At 48.7% G+C, this 25041-nt stretch overlaps 1 protein-coding gene across 1 annotated transcript in view; it reads right to left on the bottom strand.

The window, feature by feature from the left end:
• Nucleotides 1-4181: 4181 nt before the first annotated feature.
• Nucleotides 4182-25041, bottom strand: part of PLCB2 (phospholipase C, beta 2) — a 39277-nt gene continuing 18417 nt past the window's right edge. Inside the window, exons 7-32 of the mRNA XM_009993544.1 lie at nucleotides 24066-24141; nucleotides 23400-23500; nucleotides 22869-23035; nucleotides 22524-22670; nucleotides 22083-22240; nucleotides 20126-20208; nucleotides 19668-19752; nucleotides 18133-18304; nucleotides 17259-17356; nucleotides 16531-16627; nucleotides 15071-15155; nucleotides 14547-14671; nucleotides 13368-13522; nucleotides 12770-12934; nucleotides 11608-11707; nucleotides 11198-11302; nucleotides 10186-10271; nucleotides 9995-10088; nucleotides 9686-9739; nucleotides 9054-9261; nucleotides 8645-8813; nucleotides 8009-8085; nucleotides 6596-6691; nucleotides 6091-6148; nucleotides 5125-5211; nucleotides 4182-4442 (exon numbers count right to left, since the gene is read on the bottom strand). Of these exons, the coding sequence (XP_009991846.1) occupies nucleotides 4182-4442; nucleotides 5125-5211; nucleotides 6091-6148; nucleotides 6596-6691; nucleotides 8009-8085; nucleotides 8645-8813; nucleotides 9054-9261; nucleotides 9686-9739; nucleotides 9995-10088; nucleotides 10186-10271; nucleotides 11198-11302; nucleotides 11608-11707; nucleotides 12770-12934; nucleotides 13368-13522; nucleotides 14547-14671; nucleotides 15071-15155; nucleotides 16531-16627; nucleotides 17259-17356; nucleotides 18133-18304; nucleotides 19668-19752; nucleotides 20126-20208; nucleotides 22083-22240; nucleotides 22524-22670; nucleotides 22869-23035; nucleotides 23400-23500; nucleotides 24066-24141 (3109 nt within the window). The remainder of the gene's footprint in view (nucleotides 4443-5124; nucleotides 5212-6090; nucleotides 6149-6595; nucleotides 6692-8008; nucleotides 8086-8644; nucleotides 8814-9053; nucleotides 9262-9685; nucleotides 9740-9994; nucleotides 10089-10185; nucleotides 10272-11197; nucleotides 11303-11607; nucleotides 11708-12769; nucleotides 12935-13367; nucleotides 13523-14546; nucleotides 14672-15070; nucleotides 15156-16530; nucleotides 16628-17258; nucleotides 17357-18132; nucleotides 18305-19667; nucleotides 19753-20125; nucleotides 20209-22082; nucleotides 22241-22523; nucleotides 22671-22868; nucleotides 23036-23399; nucleotides 23501-24065; nucleotides 24142-25041) is intronic.

Genomic DNA, 25041 nt, shown 5'->3' with positions numbered 1-25041 from the left:
TTTTCCCCCCCCCCTAAATGGCACTGCTGGGTTCTCTTCAGGGAAGGTGCCTGCAAAGGGCCTGGCCAGGAGGCGGGTTTGTGTGCTGTGTCTCTTGTTAATGAAGCTCTTAATTGAGAGAGTCCCTGAGCTGAGCCTTCAGGTCCAGTGTCTCATGGTTGTGTCCCTTGTTGGAGTCCTCCTGTGCTTAGAGATCCCCACCATGAAATTTTTTAAGAACAGAGGACTAAGTTTGGGCTCCTGAAAAATAAGTATTTTGGGCAAGAGAATGTAGTGGTAGAGAAATGAGATTTACAAGATGCTACATGAAAGATTAAAATGTGGAAAGGATCTAAGATTGTACCTAAATCTGCTGCTTTTCAGTGTCTTTCCAGGCACTATTGTTGCCTTAATTACCACAGAACTTGGGTTTTGTATGAAACAGCCTCATTAGAGACTCTGATCCAGCTGCTGTGTCACCCTGTGGTCAGCAAGTATCCCATGGCAGGCACAAACACAGGCAGGGCTCCGTGGCCACATGAAGGATGTCTGGATTCTGTGGGAAGAACTAGTGCTGGAGAATCAGGTGGCCTTTCTCCTCTGGAGTGGGTGAGTAACCAAACACTGGTGTGACTGAGCAGTTGTGCTGCTGGAGGGATGGTCAGAATTCATGGTGTGTTGGGTGTGAAACCTCTACAGCACCATTTGTTCTAGTTGCTCTGACTTTTGTCCATTTCTTCCAGAAATTTCATCCCATTTTGTTTAGTCAGTATTCTGGCTAGAGGGGCTCTGGTGGGCCAGGGCTCTGGGGGTCAATGACTGCTCCACCTCCCTGGGGAAAGGTGCTGGTGCAGGATGTGGCTTGTGCTTCACCCCAGATGGGGCTTTGCTTGCAGTAAGTGACTCTACTAGGTACACTCTGAACAGCACACTTAGAAGTTACTCCTGTAGCACTGAGAGGAAATCTCCTTAAAACATTCCCCCTGTTTTTCATGGCATCCTGCATCAATCCCCTGATAAAGCTGTGCTGGTGCTTGCTTTGATGACTGAAGGGTTTGCAAAGGAGAAGCTGTGATGTGGTGTAACATCATGGTGTGTTTTCATTCTTAGGCCTCAAGTTGTATTAACATGAATCCAAACTGCTGAGGTTCGGTTTTCTTACGACTGTGTCACCGTGTAGCTGAGCTCTGATTGTTTTTTGAAGTGCACACACCTTTAAATCAGCCTCCCAAAGAGCAATTTACTCTGGCACTGTGTCAGCCCTGGCTTTGGCCAACCAGTTTATGCTGTTCAAAGGCTGTCAGAGATGATGGCTCTGCTTGGAGATGAGGGGAGAGAGCTACCAAGGTGGGAAGAGTCTTGGTTTGTGTCTGTCTGGAATGTGGGTTTCTGCTGTTGGCTTCACGTGCTGCAAGGGTCTGAAGGACAAAAAGTCACCCCTGGTTCTTTGGCAAAGTGTGTGGAGAGGGGGCACCCTGTGCCCACCTTCAGTCTGAGCTGGGGTCCCTCCAGGGAGAGATGGGATAAACTGTCCTTTAAAATAACTGTAGAAAACTCCTCCGGAGGGGCTTTGGTTGTCCCGTGTGGCTGAAGCTGGGAACAGGCCCCCATGTCACCAGCACAAGGGCTGGACGCTGCGTGTGCAGCAGAAGGGTGGGATGGAAACCACACAACTCAGTCTGTGTTGAGCAACGTGTGCCAGGTAAAGACAGAGCAGGGGTGGCTGCTCTGCCCCTGGGGGTGCTGTGAGGAACAGCCCTGGCAGCTCCTGCTCCCAGCTGCTCCCAGCTGCTCCCAGCTGCTCCCAGCAGCCCGGGGCTGCAGCCTGGGCGTAGTGGGTTGGTGCTCAGCTGAGGGAGCTTTGTGTGTATTTCGGTGCAGTTCCTGCTTGTCTCACATCCAGGAGCACTGGATCCAGGGGCCTCCCTGCAGGCACTGGTGTGTGGCTGGGAAATGCAGGAGCATCACTGGTGACAGGAGAAGCCTGGTGCTCAGCAGTGCCCGGGCAGGAAAGGGTCACTAACCAGAGTCAGGCAAGGTTGCCTCTGAGGGTAGGATTGATATTTGCATTGATATCTCAATTTGATATATAGATTGATATTCTTCAGTAAGGATGGAAGGAGCTGTGTAGAGGAGATTGTGTGTGAGGATGATGTTAGGGTTAAAAAAATAAGCTCACTGCTTATTTAGTAACTGGAAGGGGCATCAGATGGCAGGACGTCCTGGGCACCCAATGTCTCTCTCAACCTGTGTGTACACTGAGCAATGTTTGGGACTTGCTCCTGTATCCACCAACTGCTCTTCAAAAACCAGGTGATCCAAACTGTTAAGAAATGCAAAGGTTTTTTTTTAATAAATAAGTCAGAAATGTACAATACATAAGTCCAGTATTATGTGAACACCACAGAGGAGGTATAGTCTCTTATTGGATGCCCAACCAAGCTTGGAACATCTTGTCTCTTACACCTACTTGAGCTGGTTGTTGGTAGTTTGGGTTTGGTTTGGGTTTTTTTTGTGGTTTTTAGCAGCACTTGAGTGTGTGTCAATGTATTTGTCAAGGCAGCTTCCAGGTGTAACTGGTCTAATGTACCAACCACTGTGGACCTGCCACCACTGAGCTCACTTGGCCAGACAAGACAGAAACCTGAGGAACAAGTTGAGGTGAGTGGGGACTGGAGTAACTACACTGCAGCCTGGTACTTAAAGTGTAGGGAGAGGAGAGGGGGTGTTGCTCCAGTGAGGAGCAAGTCCCTTCCCATGTGGTCTCCAATTAAGGGCAAAAATTTGATAATAAGCTTTTTCTAGAGTGTGGTCTCAGCAGTTTCTCTCCTGTATCTGGGTTGTGGCTCTACAAGGTGGCAGTAGGGGCTTGAATGGCCAAATAAAGACACCAAGGATTTCATCAGTGCAAGGTTCTCTGGGCTGTGGATGCCAAGACTTGTGGTAATCACAGCTCTGCTCAGTTGCGGGTTGAGATCTGGGGCTCCTGTTCCTCCTCCCCCCTTCTTTTTAGCAGTGTTTTGGGTTGATTTGTTGTTTCCTTCAACATTTTGTAAGATTTGACCTAGTGTCCCATCTCTAGAAACAGCACTTGTAATAAAATAGTTGCAGTTCCCATTTCCTTTTGTATCCATACATGGATCTTCCACCTCCTTTAATGAAGTGTTGCTATTTACAGATGTATGACTGGAGAGGGCTCACTCTTTTTTGTGGGGGTGTCAGGTAAGTGTCCCCACCCAGCTTCCCTTGGGACATCTGGTGACAAGTGCCCAGTGTCACAGGGTCACAGGGTCCCTGTCACCTGCTGCAGCTGTACTTGAGCAGGTCAAACTCCCAGCTCTTGGGCTCATGTTACATTTCAGGCCATGCAGGAGGATAGGCCAGCCTGTGCCTGCTCTGGACTTAATTATTGCTATTTCCTGATTATTTTTAGGCTCCATAAGCAAAGTCTGTCTTAAAACGTGTGCTAGGAAGGAGCTGGCCCATAGGTTTCCAGTTCCTTCCTGGTGGATGAGGGAGCACTTGGTGTATCAGAGATGTTCAGTGCACAAGGTCATAAAACAGGTGAGAGAAAGTGTGTGTGTGTGTGTAAGAAAGCAGAGAGGAACCTGCCCCTTTTCTAGTGCAAGGTAAGACCAAGATATTGGAACCTGTGGCCACATGAGCAGGTGGTGTTCTAAGGGGACGTGGTGCATGAGAGGACAAGAGGTTCTGCTCAGTACCCACCACCTACACTTAGATGTGTTCAGAGGGGGTTTATCCTGGACTAGTGCTCAGGTGGTTGGAGCATATTAGGGGGCTCTGGAGAGTGTTTCTGTTAAATTTTGGTCCAAGGGCTTTACCTCTGATGTGGAGGGATAATGTGATGAATGGTGAGGGAGCTTACTCTAAAAAGTCTGAATACAAACTGAGCCACAACTGCTGCTGTGAGGGCCAACAGCAACTTCCTGGTCTTCACCTACAGGCACTTCCATGCTGCTAAAACACCTTAGTGCCCAGGCTGTGGAAGACAGAGGGAAGCACTGTCTGATGGGTGAACTCTTCAGACCACTTCCAGGAGCTATGATAAGAAAGCAATACATTCCTGAAGGATTTCAGGAATTCTCCAGAGTGGAAAGGGAGAGTAGTTTGTCAAGCTGGTCTTTTAAGTTCCATATACCTCCATAAACCTTCCTGCCGTGGAACAGCCAGGTGAGCATCTCTCACAGGATGCTTTCTTCAATCTCAACTTCTGTTCCAGTTCCTGGGTGCTCAGGCATGGCCATGGGAAGCCCTGACACCTCTGCCTCTGGCATTTTTCCTTCCAGTTGTCCTGTAGAGCCTTGTTCTCCCTCAGGAACACTCTGCTGAGTCTCTGGCTCTCCAGGAGCACCAGCTTTCGTGTAGTTCTTCACCATCTCCTGCACCTCCATATGCAGACTTTTTATTTTCTCCTCATACTCTGCCTGTGCCTCCTGCTGGAGCTGCAAAGAGACCTCAAATCATTCTCCAAACACTGAAGCCAAGCATGGTATGAAAACAAACCCTCTCTGGGCAGCCAGTATGATGAGCTGTTAGCACTTCACAATTCTGGACTCAATCCTGTCCTGAACAACTGGTCTCTGTTCCCCAGGCACTCTGCCTCCCCTGGGAGTGCATGGGGGGGGCATTGCTGATTGCATTATTTGCTGATTTGCTCATTTTACATGACTTGCTCCCCATTTGGATGAACTGAGGCTGTGTGGTCACAGCACAGCAACCTTGAAAGCACACCAGTGTGTTTTGAGAGTCTGAGCAGCTCAGGGGGAGACTCATTTCCTAAAGATGCATTTCCATCACACTTGAAATGTAGGGGTGTTTTGTCTGATGAGAGGAGTGCTGGTGCTGGCACAGGGAGGGCAGGAGCACAGCACCTCTGACCTGGCTCTGTGTGGGCCCCTGTAGAACCACTTCCCAAGTTATTCCTTTTCTCCATGAACCCACCCATGAGGCACTTCCCAAGTTATTCCTTTTCTCCATGAACTGAGGAGTGGGTGTCTGATGTGTGTGGAGGAGGACAAGTGCAGCACTAATTAAATGAGTGCAGGGAAGAAAGATGCCCTCTAGAGTTTTGGATTTACTGTGCTGAGGAACAGCCCTGACCCCGAGCTCCATCCTTGCCTTTACCTGGATTTCCTTCTCCTTGATAGTCCTCAGATTCTCTGCCTGCTTCTCTTCCAGTTTCTGCTGACACCTGGCTGTCTTTCCTGTCACCTTTAAAAAGAACAAATTAAGAAAACCTACTCAGATTTACATTTTTACAAACAAATGTCTCAGCCAGCCCAGGCAAGACACGGTTACACAGCAGAGGTGTGTCCCCCAGTGCCCAGCTCTGAACCATCTGCTGGGTCTGTTACCTGTGTGGTACCACAGCCCTGAGCTGCAGGGCTGGGGAAGCTGTAACAGCTGCCAGGCACAGACAGACACAGATGGACAGAGACAGGGACACACAGGGACAGGCAGAGATGGACACGGACAGTGACAGATACAAACAGACAGACACAAACAGAGATGGACATGGACAAACAGACACAGACAAACACGGACAGAGATGGACACAAACAGACATGAACAGACACCAACATGCACAGGCATGGGTGGATACGAACAGACACAGAGTGTTGGGCAGAGACAGACAGACACAACCCACACCCTCCCCAATGCTCTGCTCTAGGAGGGGATGGGTCTGTAAAGGACAAAGATGAGATCTCTTGGGTCTCCTCCCCATCTGCAACATTTTGCACATGATCAAATAGATGTGAGGTTACACTGCTCATTAATTGTGCTAAATAAGATAAATCCCTGAATCAGAAATGCAAAATAGCCTGGGCAGCTGTTTGCAGCTGCCTCTTTGCCCTGATGGGAGGACCCACTAGACCCTTACACCCCTGCAGTGTTGCAGTCAGGGTGGTAGCTTCTTCAGCTGCACTTTGGCTGTGGGAATGCAGAGTCCTCCAAGCAGCAGCAGTGTGACAGGACTGAAGTGCCTCCAAGAAGTCACACCCTGGCTCTGAGACACACTGATGATGTACACAAGACACCCCCTCTGCAGGAGCCAGAGAGGCTGAGGCAGGGAGCCATGGGAGAACTTACCAGTTTGATTGTTTGCACCACTTCCTGGATGTGAGAATTATTAATTTCTTTCTTCAACCTTTAAACAAAGAAAATGTAGATACACCTATAACCCATCTGTTATCTTCAAATAAAGCCTGTTATCAATACTGATAAAGCACCACACAGTAAGACAGGACTGCTGATGCCCACACAGAGATAGGTGTTACATTCTCTTCATGTCCTCCCACATTGAGAGGCTGCTGCAATTTTAGGAAAGACAAATAAAATAGCATTTCAATCTGACTGAGATGGAAGCCAAATAATTAGATGCAAAATTATATTTTTTTCAGTTTAACAGACACCAAAGGACCTTGCTATGAGCTGGCAAACGAAGCAGAGACCCTCTTTTGTACCCTGGAACTTGTGAAGCTGTTACAAGTATTTTCATTCATGCTGTGCTTGAACAGAGGCTCAACAGCAGAGCAGGATTTCTGTAGCAAGAAGCTTGGGCATAGACAGGGCCCAGTAAGATTTACCCCAGTACCTCTCCTGAGCAGCCTTGTCACTGGTGTTCCTCATCATGGCCTGGATCCGCTCCACTCGTTTTGCCTCCAGCTTCTTCTTAAGGTCCTTAATATTGCTGTGGAGAGAGCAGAGTGTGGGACAGGGCTCCTCACAGACCCCACAGACTGAACCAGCCTTCCACAGGTACTCTCTGGTGTGCTCTGCTGTCCAGAAAAGCAAAGTCTGTCTGAATGTGCAGCAGATTGTCCTGCCTGAGAACTTCTCTGGGCACCCAACAATTCCTCTCTTCTATGAACCAGTGTGTAATCACTTCCCTGTTCTCTCCATGCCATTCATGATTTTACACCCTTCTGTCACATCCCCCTCAATCACTTGTTCTCCAAGCTCAGTCCTATTTAATTTCTTTCTGTGCAGAAATTACTCCTCACTGCTGACCATTCTTGCTCTTCCCAAGCTTTGTGTTCCCAATGGCACACTGACGAGGCTCCTGCACTGCCAAGACAGAGCTAGTGGCAGGTGCTGACTTGAAATCTTTTTATTCCTCCTACAATTCCAAAAATTCTATTTGCCACTTGGGCCACTGCAGAGCTGTGAGACAAGTAGCCCCAGCAGCTGAAGATCTCTCTCCTGAGTGACAATAGTTCACCATGTAAAGGTAAGCTCTGCTTAAGAGTTTTTTTCCATTCCCATTATTTTGTATTTATTCACACTGAATTTAACTGCCATTTTATTGCCTGTTGTTCAAGATCTTTTAATCTTTCTGGAGCTCCTCATAGCCAGCTGTAGGTGTGACTGTACTAAATGACACTGTATTGTTAGCAAACCATTACCCAGCTACTCAATCTGTTTTGCTTAGTCTGGTCTGAATACGCTGAATAGCTGAGGGGAATGGAGATTGTCCTGGTGGAGGACACAGGAAGTTTGACCTGACATAGCAACTAAAGGCTGAGAGAGAATCTAATGGGAAGGAGTGAGGATTTTAGCTCCAGGACAATGTTATTGCAAGAACAAATGGAAAAATGCCAAGCTCGAAATTGGTGAATTGATTCCGCCAGTTGACTTAAGTACTGGAGCCAGGAGGCTCAATTCACTTAGACTGAGCTGATCAGTCCCTGGAAAGGATTATGGGATGGACTGACTCCAGCAGACAAAGATGACACCCAGTGACCAGCCGTTTCATTTCCTATCTTTCTGAATCAGTCAAGGCTACTCACTGCAGCTTGAAGGTTGGTGCCTCGTGGCTTGAACACTGTTCTGGAGATCACAAGAGAGGAGCTGTTCTCCCACCACTGCCACTGTGTAACTGTGAGACCCTGTGTCACATCTCCCCAGAGGAAACCTCCTCTGCAGGAGTGTTCTGAGATCTAGCAGAAAATGCCACCCTAGATGGGAGCTATGCATTATTACTTTGTTATTCAAATACAAAGTTTACCTTTCTGATGACTCTTTCAGTGCCTTCAGCTCAGCTGCCTGCTTCTCTCTGGCCAGCTCCAGTATCTTGGTAACTTGCTGTTGATGAAAACAAGGTCAAAATCAAACAAACCAAGATAAGACACAGCACATCATCCATACTGAATTACAACCAGATTCTGCTTTATTTCCCCCTGCACCGAGCTCCAGGAGCCAGGAAACCCAGAAGGCTTTGTGCAAACCAGATGCACCACAGCTGAGCTCAGGTGTGCCCTCAGACTGCACCCTGCCAGTGACCCCACCCAGGCACCAGAGGCTCCTCGGAGCTGTCACACAGGGAAGCCAGGGAATGCCACCTGGACCCCAGCTACCAGAAGAGGCTGAGCAGATGGAGCCTGATGTGCTCCAGGGCAGTGCTGCTCCATTTTGTTCAAATTGCAGACCTAGGAAAATGTTTCTACTGCATTTTTATAGCTTCTAACAATAAGCATCTCTGTCTGCACTCTCTATCATCCTGCATGGACAATTGCTCTGAGGGCTGTTTACTGCCCTATGGCCACATTTCCAAGCCCACAGTTAAGCGAAGGATGTGGTTTTTCAGGCTGTCCTTGCAGGGGCTCCCCAAGCTAGATGTTCTGCTGCCCCTGGCAGCCCTCACCTCCATGGCATGCTGCTCTTTCTTCCTTCGAATCCCCTCGTGGTGTTCCCTCCCCAGGTGGGTGAGCTCCAGCTCCAGCCTCTCCCTCAGTTCCACAAGGCGGCTGTCAAGGCTTTCTGCCATTTCTACAGGATGTGCACACGTACCAAGGTCACCTGTTGTCAGCCTCCTGCAGAACAGACACAGCAGCTGTGCTGCTTCTAGAGGTGCTGATACAATCTTGACTTTCCCTCCCACCCCTCCCTGGCAACACCCAACACTCTGTAAGGCCAGGGAGATGTGGATGCCCCCACCACTCCACACTGCCTTCAGAGGAGGGAGGCCCATGTTCCTCTTAGGGATCCCTCCACTTTGGCGTGGGGAGGTGACCACAGGCCAGGCCTGGCTGCAGCCCCTCTGCTGTACTTACCTCTTCTGGGTTTTCCTGTTGTGCATCATCCTTTTCTTGCCTCCAGAGCAGACAGGCTCTGTGAAGAGCACAGAGTATTTCTGCAGCATCTCCTCCCTCCGTTTACTTCCCTTCCGCTCCAGCTCCCTCAGTTCCTTCTCCTGCTTCTTCAGCAGCTTCAGGAAGAGCTTCATCTGCTGCAGTTCTTCAAGGCTGGCTGTCTGAGGCTCTACAATACCAAAAAAGAGAGGCTGTTTTCTCTCACACAGCTTTTCTCAACCTGCTGAGATGCCTCTGGGGGTCAGTCAGGGCTTTTGCAGCACTGCCTTCTTTCAGCTCTTCCTCCCTCCCTCCAGCCCTGCAGGCAGCTCAGCTCCCCGTCTGCTGCGTGCCTGGCATGGGGACAGACACAAGACCTGCTGCCCTGGGGCATTTTGGCCAAAGGAGCACTGTGGTGGTGATAGGCCAGTCTGTCTGTCTTGTGCCTCACCCCCTTTTCCACAATCCCTAGTATCCCAAAGACAGCACAATTGTTAAGCCAGTTGGCAGCTCTAACTGGAAGGGAGAAGCTTTGTTGTTCCACTACTGATTGTTTTGCAAAACTGTGTTACAATAATATTCATGAGAAGGGCCTCAGCCCCATGAGGGCTCACCTGCAATCTGAGTCACTTCCACAACGTTTTCTTCCTTGGCAAAAGCTGCTGCTCCTGAAATCACAAAAGGTGTTCCTAGTGTGGAATAAAAGCACTATGCAAATCCCACTCTGCAGTCACAAGAGTCAGGGGACATCTACAACTTTTGCCATTAATGACAAGTACCAGAATATAAGTTGGTGACTTGGCCTGAGAGGTTCTGACCCCATCACTAAGAACCCCCCCCTTCTAGCACTGCCTTTTTGCAGCCTTTAGAGCACACAGAGGCTTTCCCTTCCATTTTTAGCTCAGCCACATCCACAGCTTTACCTGCAGGCCCATTGGAAAGGGGAGTGCTGAACTTCCTAGCGGAGTCCGGGATCCCGTTAGTTTCAGCAGACATGGAATTCTGGGTGCCAGGCCTCTGCAACAGGGATCAGAGGTAAATGAGAGCTCTGCCATCTCAGCCTGAACCCATGACACGTGTTTCAGAGACAAGGACAGGACCTGGAAAAGCTCACCTCCACTGAGCCATCCTTGAGCTTGACTGATCTCTTGTCCTGCAGGCTGAAGAACTTGATGGGGTTGGAGAGAGCAATAGTCAGATCTAGAAACAAAAAGGAGGTCTGTGCTCAGATTATCCAGTAACTTATTCTGCTCTGATTTTCCCTGCCTTCTGGCTTCCCTGCCAGAATAGGGCAGGAAATTGTGGAGAATGGATATTTTCTGCTTGCAACAAGCTTCCCCCTGACAGGACAGTGGGAAGGGATTACTCAGTTTTTGCTGTTAATCTCTGCAGTGGGGCTTCTTTCCTGATTCACCTCTCCCTGTTGGACCTTTCCCTGTATCTTAGTACCAGCAAGAACCTCCCTCTCTTCAAACAGGAAACACCACCACTCTGATGTTTACAAATATGTAAGGGGTGAGTTTCAGGGGGATGGAGTTAGGCTTTTCTCAGTGATGAGCAGTGACAGGACAAGGGGTAATGGGTGTAAATTGGAGCATAGGAGGTTCAAGGTGAATATCCGAAAAAATTTTTTTACTGTAAGAGTGACAGAGCACTGGAACAGACTGCCCAGGGAGGTTGTGGAGTCTCCCTCACTGGAGACATTCAAAACCCACCTGGATGAGTTCCTGTGTGATGTACTCTAGGTGACCCTGCTCTGGCAGGGGGGTTGGACTAGATGATCTCTCGAGGTCCCTTCCAGCCCCTAAGATTCTATGATTCTATGATGCTCCCTAGACCCCCACTGCTGCCAGCCCCTGGCAGTTCTCAGAAACCTCTCCCTGCCTTGGAATAAAAGCAGTAAAAAAACTGACCCACTGTGGGGAACCAGTCCCAGTTACACTCCAAGCGTGCACTGTCCCCAAGGAAAGCCAGGATGTGCCAGGATGCCGGCACCTGCTCAAGTCCTGCCCTGACAAGAAATTAAGGGTGCAGCAGGAAAGCACCCCCAGGGCTGGAAAAATGCTTCAGGATGACAGGTTGGACCAAGGCAGAGCCCTCCCCAGGCACAGTCCAACGTGCACTACCTGCCCACGCATCAGGAACGTAGTCCTTGATTTCCAGGTACACAAAGAGAGCAGGCATGGTGAGAGGCATGTTGCTCTCGCTGCGGAGACAGATGTGGTGGTAGCCTGGGAAGAGAGAGCACAAGAAGGGGAATAACAGAGTAACAGGGCCTGGAAACAGCACAAGAGGGGGAATAAAACAATCTCCTCTTTGTCTGTGTACTCCAACAGCAACGGAAAATCTCTTTACAGAAGGGGATGATCAACATACTATGGAATTAAGGCAAGGCTGTAACAGGATGAATTTGAAGGCTCCACTGCCTAAAGGAGTGGAGACTAAGTAGCAAAACATGCAGATGTTCATATCTTTACAGCTTCCAATGAATGGGTCTCAAGGGCACAAAAGCTGGAGGAATTTCCTCAAAGCTCACCTGCATGCACTGCAATAACAGGAATGACACGGTGACCAATGAACTTCCCTCCTTCCTCCCAGGCCACAATTTTGAGGGATGCCAGCTCAGGCATCATGATCTAAGGAAAAAAAAACCGAGTAAGGCACCCATGTCCTCACCTCCAACTCCTAGCAGCACACTGGCTTCACCAAGTAGAGTTTTCCTCTTTCCAACAAAACAAGGCCATCTCTCCAGGGAAGTCACTGTCTATTAATCTTATAGTTTAAGGCTACGGTTTTTCACAGACATAACTGAATTCACAGAAACTCCACAAACACTGGCTTGTCAGAGGAGATACTGCACAGGATCACAGGGGGGCAGTTTACCCAAAGAAAAAAATAGGGCAACAAACCCTTCAGACCACAGCTGAGGGGAATGAACATGAGTGGACAACTTGGCAAGGATGGTAACTTTGCCATAAGGGCTCTTGCCTCCCTCCTCCCCCATTTTCTGCTGCCATAAAATGAACTGAAAACTGTCAGAACCAAAGTCTTCTCTGAAATGAGGGTAATATTTAACCACATCCCAAGTAGGCTGAAAATATCTGCTCTTTCACTGTGTGCTTGACAGATGTGAACTGTGTAACACACATTTTGCCTTTGTAACCTACTGCAGAAAGGTCAAACATTACTGTCACCTTTGACTTCATTTCCCCATGCCCTGTAGCTGGATTAGTGACCTCTGAATTCTTGTAGACAACAGGGCAGCTCTCTGTGTTCTGCCACAACTGAAACCTCCCTCTGTTCCCATCGTTTCTTCAGTTTGTCTGGTTCTCATTTACAATTTAATCGCAGACATTCCAGTCCTTTCTGCTTGCTGGTGCTTAAGTTTTCAAAGCTGATGAGCTGAAGTGCATCCAGCCTGAAGTGCATCACAAATGGGACACTTCTGGTGCCTGTTATTTCCAGAAATGTTCCCAGCTACCCCTTGTCTGGTCCGGGAAATATTGTTGGAGAGTTGTGTTGGATATTGTGGTTGGATATTATCTGAGAGTGAAGCATGTAACTCCTTGTGTGTCTAAAGCTACGACTGAGCTCCCCAGAAGGGAGTCCCTTCTGTTGTGACTGACCTCTCAGGAGGCAGTGCTGTGTCCACCAGGATCTTGAAGGACTCTCTAAATTACTATGAATTATATTATTACCTTTTCAAAAACGAAAGCCTCCTCTTTCCATACGGGGTTAATGGAGTTGGCAGTGGAGGTCAGTTTGGTTCTGTATTTGCGTTTTGTGTCCCTTGGCAACCCAAACAGCTCCACTTCCACATAGGTCTTCACACTGCGGTCTGAGAGGAACTGACCAGAGAGTATCTGTGAACAAGCAGAAACACAATTAGCAACTGCTGAGAAGAATAAAACAGAAGAACCCACCCATAACCTTCACCTCAAAGTCACCCTCCCACTCCAAAACATCATCTTTGCTGCAGTTCCCAATCCACAACAGGCTTTTCTTTTACCTCCACCCACATGTCTTGCTTCAGCACTTCCTCCAACCTTCTCCCTCCCCATCATCACAGCCTTGGCTGCTCCTGTGTGGCAGATGCCGATTTTCCATTTTCATGCAATGATGATTAATTTAAAATAGTGAAAAGCCTGGGAGTTGCCATGGTTACACTCCCCCACGGGGCTCTCCGGGTTCATTTGCCACTAAAGAACCCCACTGGGTGATGAACAGCAGGAGCAGGGATGGCAGCTGCACAGGTGGTGGCTGCTGGGGAGGAGCAGCCCCAGGGCTGGTACTTGCCGTGACAGACAGGGTACTGGCCACCACCACGTCGATCCGGTCCACAGAGAAGGGGTCAAACTGCTTGTCTGGGCGCCTCATGAACTCGTGCTTGAGCAGATAACCACACTGCCCATTGAACTCAAACAGAGCCATGTTCTGCTGCATGGGGACATCTGAAGTACAGAGGAACATGAGAAAAATGGCTGAGAGACCTCACCAAGGTGGCTTGTGTGACATGAGTGAGCTGAAAGATGCTGCAGTCTCACAGCCCCTGCTAGCCAGGGGCTCACTAAGCCACTGCAAAAACTAATTAAAGCCTCTCAGCACCCTACAGGGAGAAATATTACAGCAGCTGTTGTAAGAAAGGTGAGTGGTTTGCTTATGATTGCACTGTAAGTCATGGGTAGAACTAAATTAAAATCTCCTTTAATAAGTACCTGCAATTTTTGGGTGTGAAGTAAACAGCTGTCTGAACCACTCCACTCCTTCCCCCCTTAATTTTGGGTCTCAGTCCATCTTCTCCTCTGCCCCTTCTCTAGAGAACACTCTTGTGGTTTCTGCAGTCTTTCATATGAGATCCTCCTCATAACCAATCTCACACTCGCCCTTTCAATGCATCTTTTTTTCCTGCTACTGATCCTACACTCTTCTGTACTTTAGACACTCCTCTGAGGAAGGAAGAGGGGTAAAGAATAGCTTCCTCTGGGGGCTTTTCTGTCTCCTTCTCATGCTGGCTGTGCAGCAAGGAATGGCCCTTCTTCCCTATTCAGGTGAAAATACTGGGAAGAGCACAGCCAGCCAGGCCTGTAGGCAGCTGGAGCTCTGCCTGCTGCCTGGCAGAAGAGGAAGCAGCTGAGGGAAGAAGGATGTTCTGATGCACATGATTCATCCTGACATCACCTTACAGGACAGCCAGAGGTGGGACCAGACACTGGGTGACAATAAGTCCATGGGGTGTATGCACAAGTGGGTAGGACCCACAGCCTGGACACGGTGTGCCAGGTTTGTGCTGAGCCTAGAGAAGTGCTTTGGGTCTGTGGGAGATAGAGCCAAAGAACAACAATGCTTGGGGAGAAGGCACAGAAGTAAAGGCATCGAGAGCAACAGCAGCAGTAGGAAATAGCAGTGAAGGAAGGGACAGTGAGTACCAGCACACAGTCTCATCCCCCAGGAGCTGGAGGACAATGTGACACTCACCCATGGTCTGGAAGTTGAGTGCCACCATCTGGCAGCCAACGTTCCAGAACATCTGGGGCAGGTAGTTAGAGGAGTCCATCCGGGTGCCTTTGGGGTAGATCCGGCTCATCTGGCGCTTGTTATATCTACAGGTGCTCTATTGGAAACAAGCACGGCCTGTGCACCCTGGGGCCAGCTCCTCCATCCCCATCATGAAAACTCTCTCAGCTCTGCTCTCAGATGCCCAAACCCTTCCAAACAAGAAGAGAGGCCCTAGCAACAACAACCTCTTTTCCCATCCCTTTTCTCTTAAGGACAAGCCTCTGGCAGCCCTGGTGTTCACTACAGCACGATGCATCCTGTCAAGAATCTCTGTGAGCAGCCCCTGAGCCAGCCTGGAAGATCCCATGTTCCATGTTTATCTCTCTGATGAAGAGCTGACCAGGTCCTGAAACCAGAAGTCAGCTGGATACACCTCAGCCTTACCCTAGCTTCAGATGAGCTCTCATGCTCCATATCCCAGACAAAGGCTGCCAAAAGGATACTCCACAAACTGCACAGGGAACTTGGTGAGCAGGTCATAAGCCTTCAGCTCGGTGAAGGAGGAGATGACATAACTCCGGTTCTTCTCTGGAAACAGGAGAGAAGGAAGTGTTGAGAAGAATCATAGAAACATAGAATCATAGAATCTTAGGGGCTGGAAGGGACCTCGAAAGATCATCTAGTCCAACCCCCCTGCCAGAGCAGGGTCACCTAGAGTACATCACACAGGAACACATCCAGGTGGGTTTGAATGTCTCCAGTGAAGGAGACTCCACAACCTCCCTGGGCAGCCTGGCCCAGGGCTCTGTCACTCTCACAGTAAAAAAATGTTTTTGGATATTCACCTTGAACCTCCTGTGCTCCAATTTACACCCATTACCCCTTGTCCTATCACTGCTCATCACTGAGAAAAGCCTAACTCCATCCCCCTGACACTCACCCCTTACATATTTGTAAACATTGATGAGGTCACCCCTCAGTCTCCTTTTCTCCAAGCTAAAGAGACCCAGCTCCCTCAGCCTTTCCTCATAGGGCAGATGTTCCACTCCCTTCATCATCTCTGTAGCTCTGCGCTGGACTCTTTCGAGCAGTTCCCTGTCCTTCTTGAACTGAGGGGCCCAGCCCCATTCTCTGGGTTAGGACTGATGGACACAAGAAGCACTTGGCCTCTTTTCTCCCTCTTCCTACCAGGTTCCATTTTCTATCAAAGCAATTGACCTTTCTCAGTCCCAAAGAATAATTCTCCATAGAAGGTGATTTCTGTTTACCAGGGAGATGATGGTTATGCACTCCAGGACAGTAGCTTCATGGAGCACAGGCAGAATTGCCTCACAAAGCTAAAATGGCAACAATTATGGCCATCTCTTCCTGGATTTCAGTGACATTTAGGGAACAGCTTCTGCTTGGAGTTTTAATTCCAAGTAAATCCATTTATTCAAAGTCTCGCACAAAGTTCTTTTTTTGTCAAGTTTCCCCTTTTTCACTCCCCTGTTTATTGCTTTTTCTTTCATCAATCAAACCAACCCACTCAAAACTAGACTCAAACATGGGAACTCTTTAGAGGAACCTGTTGTGCATAAAGAAACTGGTGTATTTCAGAGTTTCCAGTCACCACAGACAAGGAAGGCCAGTCACACACATAAAGAAAAGCTGGATTCAACTCTGCCCTCCAAAGCACCAAAGCAAACCCACAGATACGTCCCTTGCCTCTAGAATGTTTCTTTTCATCCTCACTCATACAACTGGGAGCAGTATCTGACATCTCCCTGTCTTCTCCTGACCAATTCCAGGGAGGTGGGCAGAAGGGAGGTGTTTGTGACTATGTGCATGTTGTGGGAGAGGGAGAACACAACAGAAATGGGCGGAAGCAAGTCACAAAGGCAGGTGGAGAACAGCAGCACCTGAAAGCACTGCTCTCCTGGTTGAAACACTTGGGATCCCCAAGGAACTGAGTCTGACTTACGGGCAGAGACTTCAAAGGAGTCAAATTTGATAGGCTGGATGTAATTAACGAGGCTGGACATCTCCTCGTACGCTGTCACCTCCAAACCAGCAGTGCCCTGAGCAGAAAACAACATCCAGGAGAAAGAAGATTAAGATTCTTTCTGGTCCTACAATTCCATCACAGGCAGCACAGTCAGGGCACAGTTTTCAGGAAGCTTGGCAAAAACTGGAACTGAGCCACATGGAGAGACATCAGTATGTGAGAAGCCCCAGACCTCTTTAACCTTTCAAAGCACAGAGCCTGGGACAAACCAGGGATGTGGTTCTCCCTCCTCTCTGAGTGACACGAGGGAGACAGGAATGGAAAACATTTGGTTTATTTTCTTCATGGGAATGCTGATCACCTCCTTCCCCTTCAGCTGCAGCACTTCATGTTTCAGTAACAACTTTTATCAGCCTAGGCCAAGGCTCTCCAGACACCCTCAAGGCAGACAGTTACCTCCAAATCATGCAGAATCTCCAAGAGAGAGTCAGAGAATATGGGAGATGAGTTATTATTTCTATGTTTGCAACATCATTTCTCTTATTCAGTTTCTCCTGCAAAAGTCCTGTTGCATGGGGGACGAAAGCCCTCTGTGGGTCTCAGCACAGTTCCATTTCCCTGTGCATTTTGGGTTCAGCTCTATTCAATATGGTGAAGCCTCAGAGAAGAAACCAGAAAAGGAACAGAAACAGCAGGGACAGTACCTCATCTGACTGCATCTTTTTGATTTCCTCTTCATCCAGGGTTCTGAGATGTTCATCCTCTTCCTCTGGTTCCTCTTCAGCCACATCACCTGCCCAGACTCAGCACACACAGCCCCTATCAGTGGTGCACACCAGCAGCACCCTGAGACAAGACACTGCAGATTGCTAGAAGGGAGAGCTCTGCAAAATCACCCCATGGAGTCATGCAGGAGCAAGAAGTGGAAGAATCCTACCATTTTATGAACCAAATCACACCACAAGAGTGACAATCCCAGTGCTGTTTCCGCACCAAGGTCACACCCATTTGTGGGAATCAATGTCCATTTCTAGGTGCTCTGTAGTGGTGCTCACCTTGTGTTCATACAACTCCAGGTGCTCCTACCATGACAGGGATTCAAAATTGACTGTTCTACCATGGGTTCCACAAGAGGTGACAGCCTTGAGACTGGAGGAGGGGAGGAGAGTGGGGTTGAAGGTTATATAAACCTTCAAGAACCTCACAGGGAAGAACTAGGCCATGCTGAGTTTGTGGTTATCAGACAGCTACAAGCTCTGAAGAATTATCCACCATTCCATCAGACCAACAGCCAGAGTGTGTCAGTGAACTACCCGCTCATGCAGCCCCACACCTCAGGGTAGGCCAAAGAGTTGACTGGTGGGCAGGACACAAGCTGATTGTCTCTTCTGGTGGGAATGAAGTGTTTGAAAATACTCTGAACATTTAATTTCTCTTCTAAGCTTAGGCTGCTTCTTAAGATAACTGAATTAATGCCTATTGGCTTGCCTCAAGCTAGCATTAGGTGATTTGGAAGGTCTCCAGTGGGCCAGACTTGCTCATCTAGCTATACTAGTCCCATCTTCCCTTCAGACATACCAGTATCTTCAGTATCTAGAGGGGTTGGCTGCTCAGTGATTTCTGGTTCCACATTCCTCCCTTTCTTCAAAGAGTTCTGCCTTTTCCCAGATACAGATTCATTCTTTTTGTTCTTGATCAAGATTTTCCCTAAAAGATCCTTAGGACTTGGCAGAGGAACTCCTGGCTTCAGCTGCAACAGACAAACTTCATGTTGAATTTTCATCACAATGACGGATTTCAAACACTCATCTCTCCTGTCCCTCCCAGTACCATTCCTCTGGTCATTTACTGGTGCATGGACACCTCTCACACCCACTGTATACTTTATTTTCTCCATCTGCCAGCATATTCCACTATATCTATGCAGATTTTTTCAAAGACTTCACCCTTGGCTTCAGACCAACATTTTGCACCCCTCAGCCCTCCCAGGCCATGCTGTTCCTAGCCACTCATCTTGCACCACAGCAAAACAAACATCTGCATGGCCTGAAGGCATCCCCACACCTCTGGCTTTCACATTCCACCTAATTCTCTCATTACCCCAAAGCCTCGGTCCTAGAGAAGCACACTCAGGCCATATTTAAAGACTCTGCCTGCAGCAGCTTTGAAAGGAAAGATCCCAGAGCAGGAGGCTCAAGACAAAGATGTGGGATTCAGACTGTGCTTCTAGACCTACACTCCCTGCAGAGACAGAAACAGGCCTATTCATAATTTGGGTATCACAATGAACTGTTTCTCCCCATACACATCCTGTTTCTCCCTCCTTCCTGGACAAGGACATGGGTCTGGACAGTGGGCAAGTGCTGGTTTGCTCACTGCTTCTTTCAGCTCTTCCTTGGGGGCTCAGTGTGTTAGAATAGATGCTTGGCTGGGTGTCTCATCCCCACTGTGTATCCTAAGGACCTGCCTGATGCTTGGCACTGCCTGTTATCTGTGGATCAGTTCCACTCTGAAAGCAGCTGTAGCAGCAACGTGCACAGGGATCACCTGAGATGTCACCCACTGTGTCCACAGAAATACCTGTTTGTACCAATGTGCTGGTGGCAAGGTCCAGCAGGTGGACCTTGCTCAGCTACTCTGAGCTCAAAGCTGTGCCTCTCACTGACCTGGCCAGCACTGCCTAGATGGGAATGTCTCCAGGTTGGAAGCAGAAATTGAGACACTCTGGTAGGAAGAGCCTGAAATGCTGCTAAGCCCTTGTTCCTGTTTCTTTGGAAAGCAAGAGCTGGCAGGAGGATTTGAAACAGCAGTGGACAGAACTATACTGACTCATCTGGGTACAGCTGGGACCCCTCAGCTCCTGAGAGTTCAGCTTCCAAAGCCACAGTGTTAAAGAGGAGCAGAGCCAGGCAAGTGCTCAGGAAAACCTCTGTACCCGAGAGCTCCTCCATCCACTTACTGTGTTGCTCACCCCTATGAACCAGGTTTATCTACCCATGGCATCGTCTTGTCTTTCACTGTCCTGTCTCTGCTGTGGCATCTACTAGCACTAGGAGTGACCAATTTTTTTAGACAGACTTCTCCCCCAGCCTCCTTCCCCAACTCCCACTTACTGGGTATTTTTCCAGTGGCTCTGTCAGCAGCATGTCTCCAAAGATGGTCCTGCAGTACTCAGCCATCTTCGCCTGCTGCTTGGGCCTAGTGACCAGAGAGATGGAGCAGAAGTGACCAGGTAAACAGGAGCCTGAATCCAGAGCTTAGCATGAGCAACCACCTCGAGATCCATGTACCCTACCCAGGAGACCATCTCCTGCCTTCACACAGACAGCTATGAAGATCCCATTTGTCCATACTCTGCCATCCTGAGCTAAAAGACTGCACAACTGTGGTCACCCTCACTCTATAGCTCATGGCCCATCTTCCAGCTCTGCCCCATCTCCAGCTGCCTTAGGAATCTCCATCAGTGTTTCATTTCAGCCCAGGCACTCCCTGCAGAACCAGCAGCCCTCACCTACATAGTTTCTGCTCTGGACATCAGAGAGCACAGTTCTCCCCACCAGCAGATACTCACGAGTCGACGTGGTTCTCAAAGGACAGGATGACAGGGTAGAGAGATGTTTTAAAAGCACTTTCTGCAATGGCCTCAATGGCATCCTGAAGGAGAAGCAATAGTCAGAGGAACAACAGCAGCTGATCTCCCACAAAAGGGAACCCCAAGGTTCACATCCCCCAGCTGATCATTGTCAGGGGCTTCTCTTTAAAGTAACTAATCTCCTCCCAGTAAGAAGGGGAGAAGTGTCTTTTTCACACCCACCAAGATTTCCAGTTCCAGAGGATACAAGGTATAGCTGAACTCAAAAGCTGGCATAAGAAAATATGAAGGTGTAAGAAGTTAAGTTTTTACTTTCCTTACATAATTTAGTGTACACATAAATGAATGTGAAAGCATCTTGCCACAGAGGCAAGCCACGTGCACTTGGAATTGGTAGAGGAAGGTGTATGCAGCACCAGATTAAACTGCTTCAAACCCTATTTCTACTTACCTTTGAAACTGCCCAATTTAGTATTTCACCTGCTTATAAAATCCTTCTGTCTAGCAGCAAACTGGAATGTTCAGTAACCAGCAGTGCTGACATTTCAAATGCAAATACCATGGAAATGTTCTCACCATTAATGATGCAATAAAAAATGATCATATTTTCCCCAAGCTCCTGTTAAAAACTGCCACAAACTCTCCCCTCTTCTCTGGTGCCACTAATTGACAGGGTAAAGAAGCTTCATTTGCTTCTTTGCAATTACAGTCCTTTGCAATTACAGTCCCCTACTCCCCCCAAAATCCTGGTTCTGTCATGACCTTGGCTGACAGAGCTGCTCCTCCATGGACCACTTGGACCTTATATCACAGAAACCTGCAAGGTTCAGAGGAGGAGAAGCTACAGAGAAAGCTACTAAAGGGCCAGAGGCAAGGGTAGAAAAGGGAGAGAAGTGTGGAGGGAAAGATCTACAATTATGTAAAACTAAAACCTGGGCACATTCTTAGTTTACAGGTTATGGTTTCCTTGAGGTAGAGTCACCTGCTTTAGCAGAATTCTGCAATTACAGCAGGCACAGCTCTCATTATCTCTGTCTGTAGGGAACCACTCTGCAAAAAAGCAGCAGCGTTGCTACAGGATTTGGGGAATGACTGACACTGAATGTGACAATACTTCTGATCTTAAGGACTGTGGGTTTTTTTCCCCTCGCATATATATGTTAGTAACAGTGCAGTGTGGGAACTGGGGCAAACTTCAGAATGCCCCTGCCTGTTGGCAGCAGCTGTGAACAGCAGGGCAAATAAGTGTGATGCATAAATTTTTAACCTGCAAGCTCTAACTTCTGTGGTTAAATGTCCTGTATTTCCAAGGGAGAAGTCAGCTTTGCACTGTGCTCCTGGAGCCTGAGAGCTGAATCCTGAGGGCAGCCACCTGCCCAGCACACAGAGGGCAGTTGCTCCACTGAACACAGCCCACACACATGGAATTAGGAAGTAACTGCAACCTGTTCCTCCAAACGGACACCGGACACCACGGGAGGCTGCAAACCACAGAAACCTGCTGTAGACCATTTAGAAGATGAACTCATTTTAACCACTGGTTTTCCAAGAGCCATCTATGCTTCTCTGACATGTATCTCTCTAGACACCCACCATCCTCATGCAACTTTCTGTCCATCCATCCACCCTGCTACACAGCCCAGTGTACGCAGGCACATCTCAATCCCCTCTCCACCCCATCTGACTGCCTGCATTTCCCTCATTCATCCGTCTTCATCCAGTTGACTTATTTCTGGTCCTTCCACTCCAAAACTGCACACTAAACCCCAACCTATCACATATTCATCCTTCATTCTGTCTGCACATTCATTCACTTGTCATCTTGCCATCAATCTTTTCCTCTCAAAACATCTTTGTCCTCAGCCCATCCGTTTGGCAGCTTCCTCTTCCAACACAGACCAGAGGAAAGCAGGTAAGGAGAAAACTCTTTCTGTACCTTGAAGAGGATCTCAGTGGTCATGGTGAAGCCGTGAGTGATGATGGGCTCCTCCTCCGGGGGCCGGCCCTTCCAGCAGTCCAGCTCCACGCAGCGGCAGCCAGCCAGCAGTGCCTGCCGGTACATCTCCGGAGAGGAGATCCCAGAGAACTGACCAGCTGGAGAAGAGGAGGAGGGGGGAGGTCGACATCAGCTATGCAAGGGGGGCAGTTTCTGCATAAACAGGAGCCACAGAACTCTCTGCCACCCCTGAGCAGGTCTACGTGGCAGACTGACAAGAAGTTTTCAGCTACAGGGTGACATCTCTTTTTCTTACACAGCCCCTCAGAGTACATTTCAGCCCTCCAACCTCCAGGGCAGACCCATCTGCCCAACTGTCAGTGTCCTTCGTCCACCCCTAGTGGTGAGACATCCACGTTGGAGCCGAGGGGCTGCCCGTACCTGTTAGATAGGTGTTGTGTGAGGAATTGATGAAGTAGTGTGAGAGCGGCTGGGTCATGTCCTGGTACAGCCCCAGTTTGTCCAGTGCTATCACATTGTTCTCAGGGCCACAGAGAAACCAGACCATCCCCTCTGGAGACAACTGCCCTACATGGAAGACAAAGCTATTACTAGTACCAGAATAACACAGTTCTGGTACCTCCTTGCCTGCTCACTGCAACACAGGGATATGTGAGCATTGAGGTGATTGCTCCTCCAGGAAAATTAGGGGAGTAGAAGGTGTGAGACCCTCTGCTACTTTCATACTACCTCTGTAGCAAGAGTTCTGGGCTGAACAAGACTCACCTCTCTGGATATTAATCCCACTGGGCTCATACTTCTCTATCAGGCTCTGCACCTGCTCAGGTTTGGCTGGTGGGAAGAGGATGTCATTGAGGCGGGAGTCTCGCTGCTTCTTGTTGATGAACTTTGCCAGGTGCTCTTTGGTCATGTAGGGCTTTGCTTTCAAGTGGCTGAGGTGGGAGAATTACAGAGGAGCAGAGGTAAAGCCTGTGCATTCCCCAGAAAACCTTTCCACAAGAGAGAGATTTGTCCTTCCTCAGGTCAGCAATGGGCATCTACCCCCAGGGCCCACAGACTTCTGCTTTGTCTGCATTTCTTCCTTCTGATGGTGACAGAGTCCCTGCAGCACAGTGAGGTCTCACCCTTTTTATTCAGGCTGCAGGTCAACATGTTCAAACCCTTTGTAACCTGGGTTCCCACCCCTCTAAGGCTTGAGACCAGACAAACCACATAGCATAAAATCCCCTTATCCCTCCTTTTTGCCTGTCTTTTGCCACAGATCAAGTTCTCTGCTGTGGCTTGAAGGAAACTTACTGTGAGGTAAAGATCTCATCAATCTCAGGCCGTGGACACAGATTCATGAGGAAAGTTTTATACACGGTCTCAGGGAAGTCCTCTGGGTTGATAGCATCATTCTGAGAACACAATGAAGACACATCATATCATAAACCCCTGACACCCCGAGTCCAGCACTTGTCTGTGACAATGCAAGTGAGCACTGGAACATCTGGCAAGGTCTGGAGGAAAGAACAGATGGATGGAGAGCACACAATGCCCTGCTTCAGAATGGTCAGTTATTCAAACTGTCCATCAGAGCCCCTTGTATGTTATAAAGCTAAAGATTGAGGCAGTGGTGGCAGCTGTCAGAGGCCTAGACAGTCCCCTGCAGGTTGGTAGGAGCTCAAAGATTAACCATCAGATCTGTTGCTTCAAAGAGCAGACAGTGCAACGGGAGGAAGGGAAAGTGCTGCTTCTTGTGGCACAGAGTGCACAAGATGGAGCTGCAGTGCTGCGGCCACACCAACAGTGAGAGCTGATCCCAGCAGGCCTGCAGTGCAGGGGTGGCAGCTTCTGGTAAGGAAAAGGTTGGGCAGCAACTAAAAGCATGATTTTTTCATAGTCAAGGGCATCACAGTCAGGGTAGGCAAAAAGCTAATTCACAAGCTAGTGAGACCTGTGGCTACTGAGCGAAACCCTTACCTTGCCCTTGGGAAGATGACAAGCACTTAATGCTGCTTCCACCCTCTTCCTGTCTGCAGGAAACATCTGAAAAATACTGACCAGAAAGGGAAAAGAGAAATCACCAAAATGTAGCAAAAGAAAAGTCCAAAATCTTGGGTTTGGGTGGCTGGGAGCTGCAGCCAGAGTGTGAGACACTCAAAACATACAGCGAGGGAGACTGACAAAAAGACTGTAAACACGAGCCAGAGAAGACAGCCAGTTTTTCTCCAAGGGAGTAACAGATGCACCAAGTCTTATAAACTTAGTGTGGATGTTTGGACTGTTGCCTTAAAACAGAAGTTGTATATTTCTGCCTCGGACTCTAAGAGCCCTGCCACTAAACTGCATCCTCTCACCCTCAGAATCTCTTTTCTCCCCGCCCCTCCTGGAGCTGCCCTCTGTGTTAAGAGGCCTGGGGCCACAAACCCCCAGGACACTTCCTGCTGCAAGACACTACCCCACGCAGTAGCTGGCAGTAGCAAGGAATGACTTTGTTGTCAAGACAACGTTCAAAAATAGCAAACAAACACAGGGCACATTTGCTGCTTTGAAAGAAGGCAAAATTTCATGGAACCAAAGGCTTTCCAAGGAATTCAAGGAACAAACTCATTACACAGGCAAAGAAACTGGTAGACTACATGATGGGAAAAGAAAAGCCTGTAGCTGCAGAAGCCACAGATCACCTCCAATTTAGAAAGCTGGTCTTCAGGGGTGGACTCACTTGGCCAGGGGCCTCAGCTTAAAGCAGCCTCTTTGCTGCACTATGGAACAGGAGCAATAACTGAACTCTCCCTGCTCTCAGAATACCTCAGTCAGCAGCAATGAAGTCTCCTCCATGGACAAATTTAGATTTCAGCTTTATTAAGCTACTGGCATCACAGGTGCTCACAGCCAAAAAGGGGAACAAAAAGTGCCAAATGCGTTGACAGGTGGGAGAGGGTTCGGCAGGAGGTGG

The sequence above is a fragment of the Chaetura pelagica genome, unplaced genomic scaffold (assembly GCF_000747805.2).
Source record: "Chaetura pelagica isolate M959 unplaced genomic scaffold, ChaPel_1.0 scaffold613, whole genome shotgun sequence".
NCBI lineage: Eukaryota > Metazoa > Chordata > Aves > Apodiformes > Apodidae > Chaetura > Chaetura pelagica.
The sequence above is the reverse complement of the archived record's forward strand: the minus strand, read 5'-3'. Positions and strand labels throughout refer to the sequence as shown.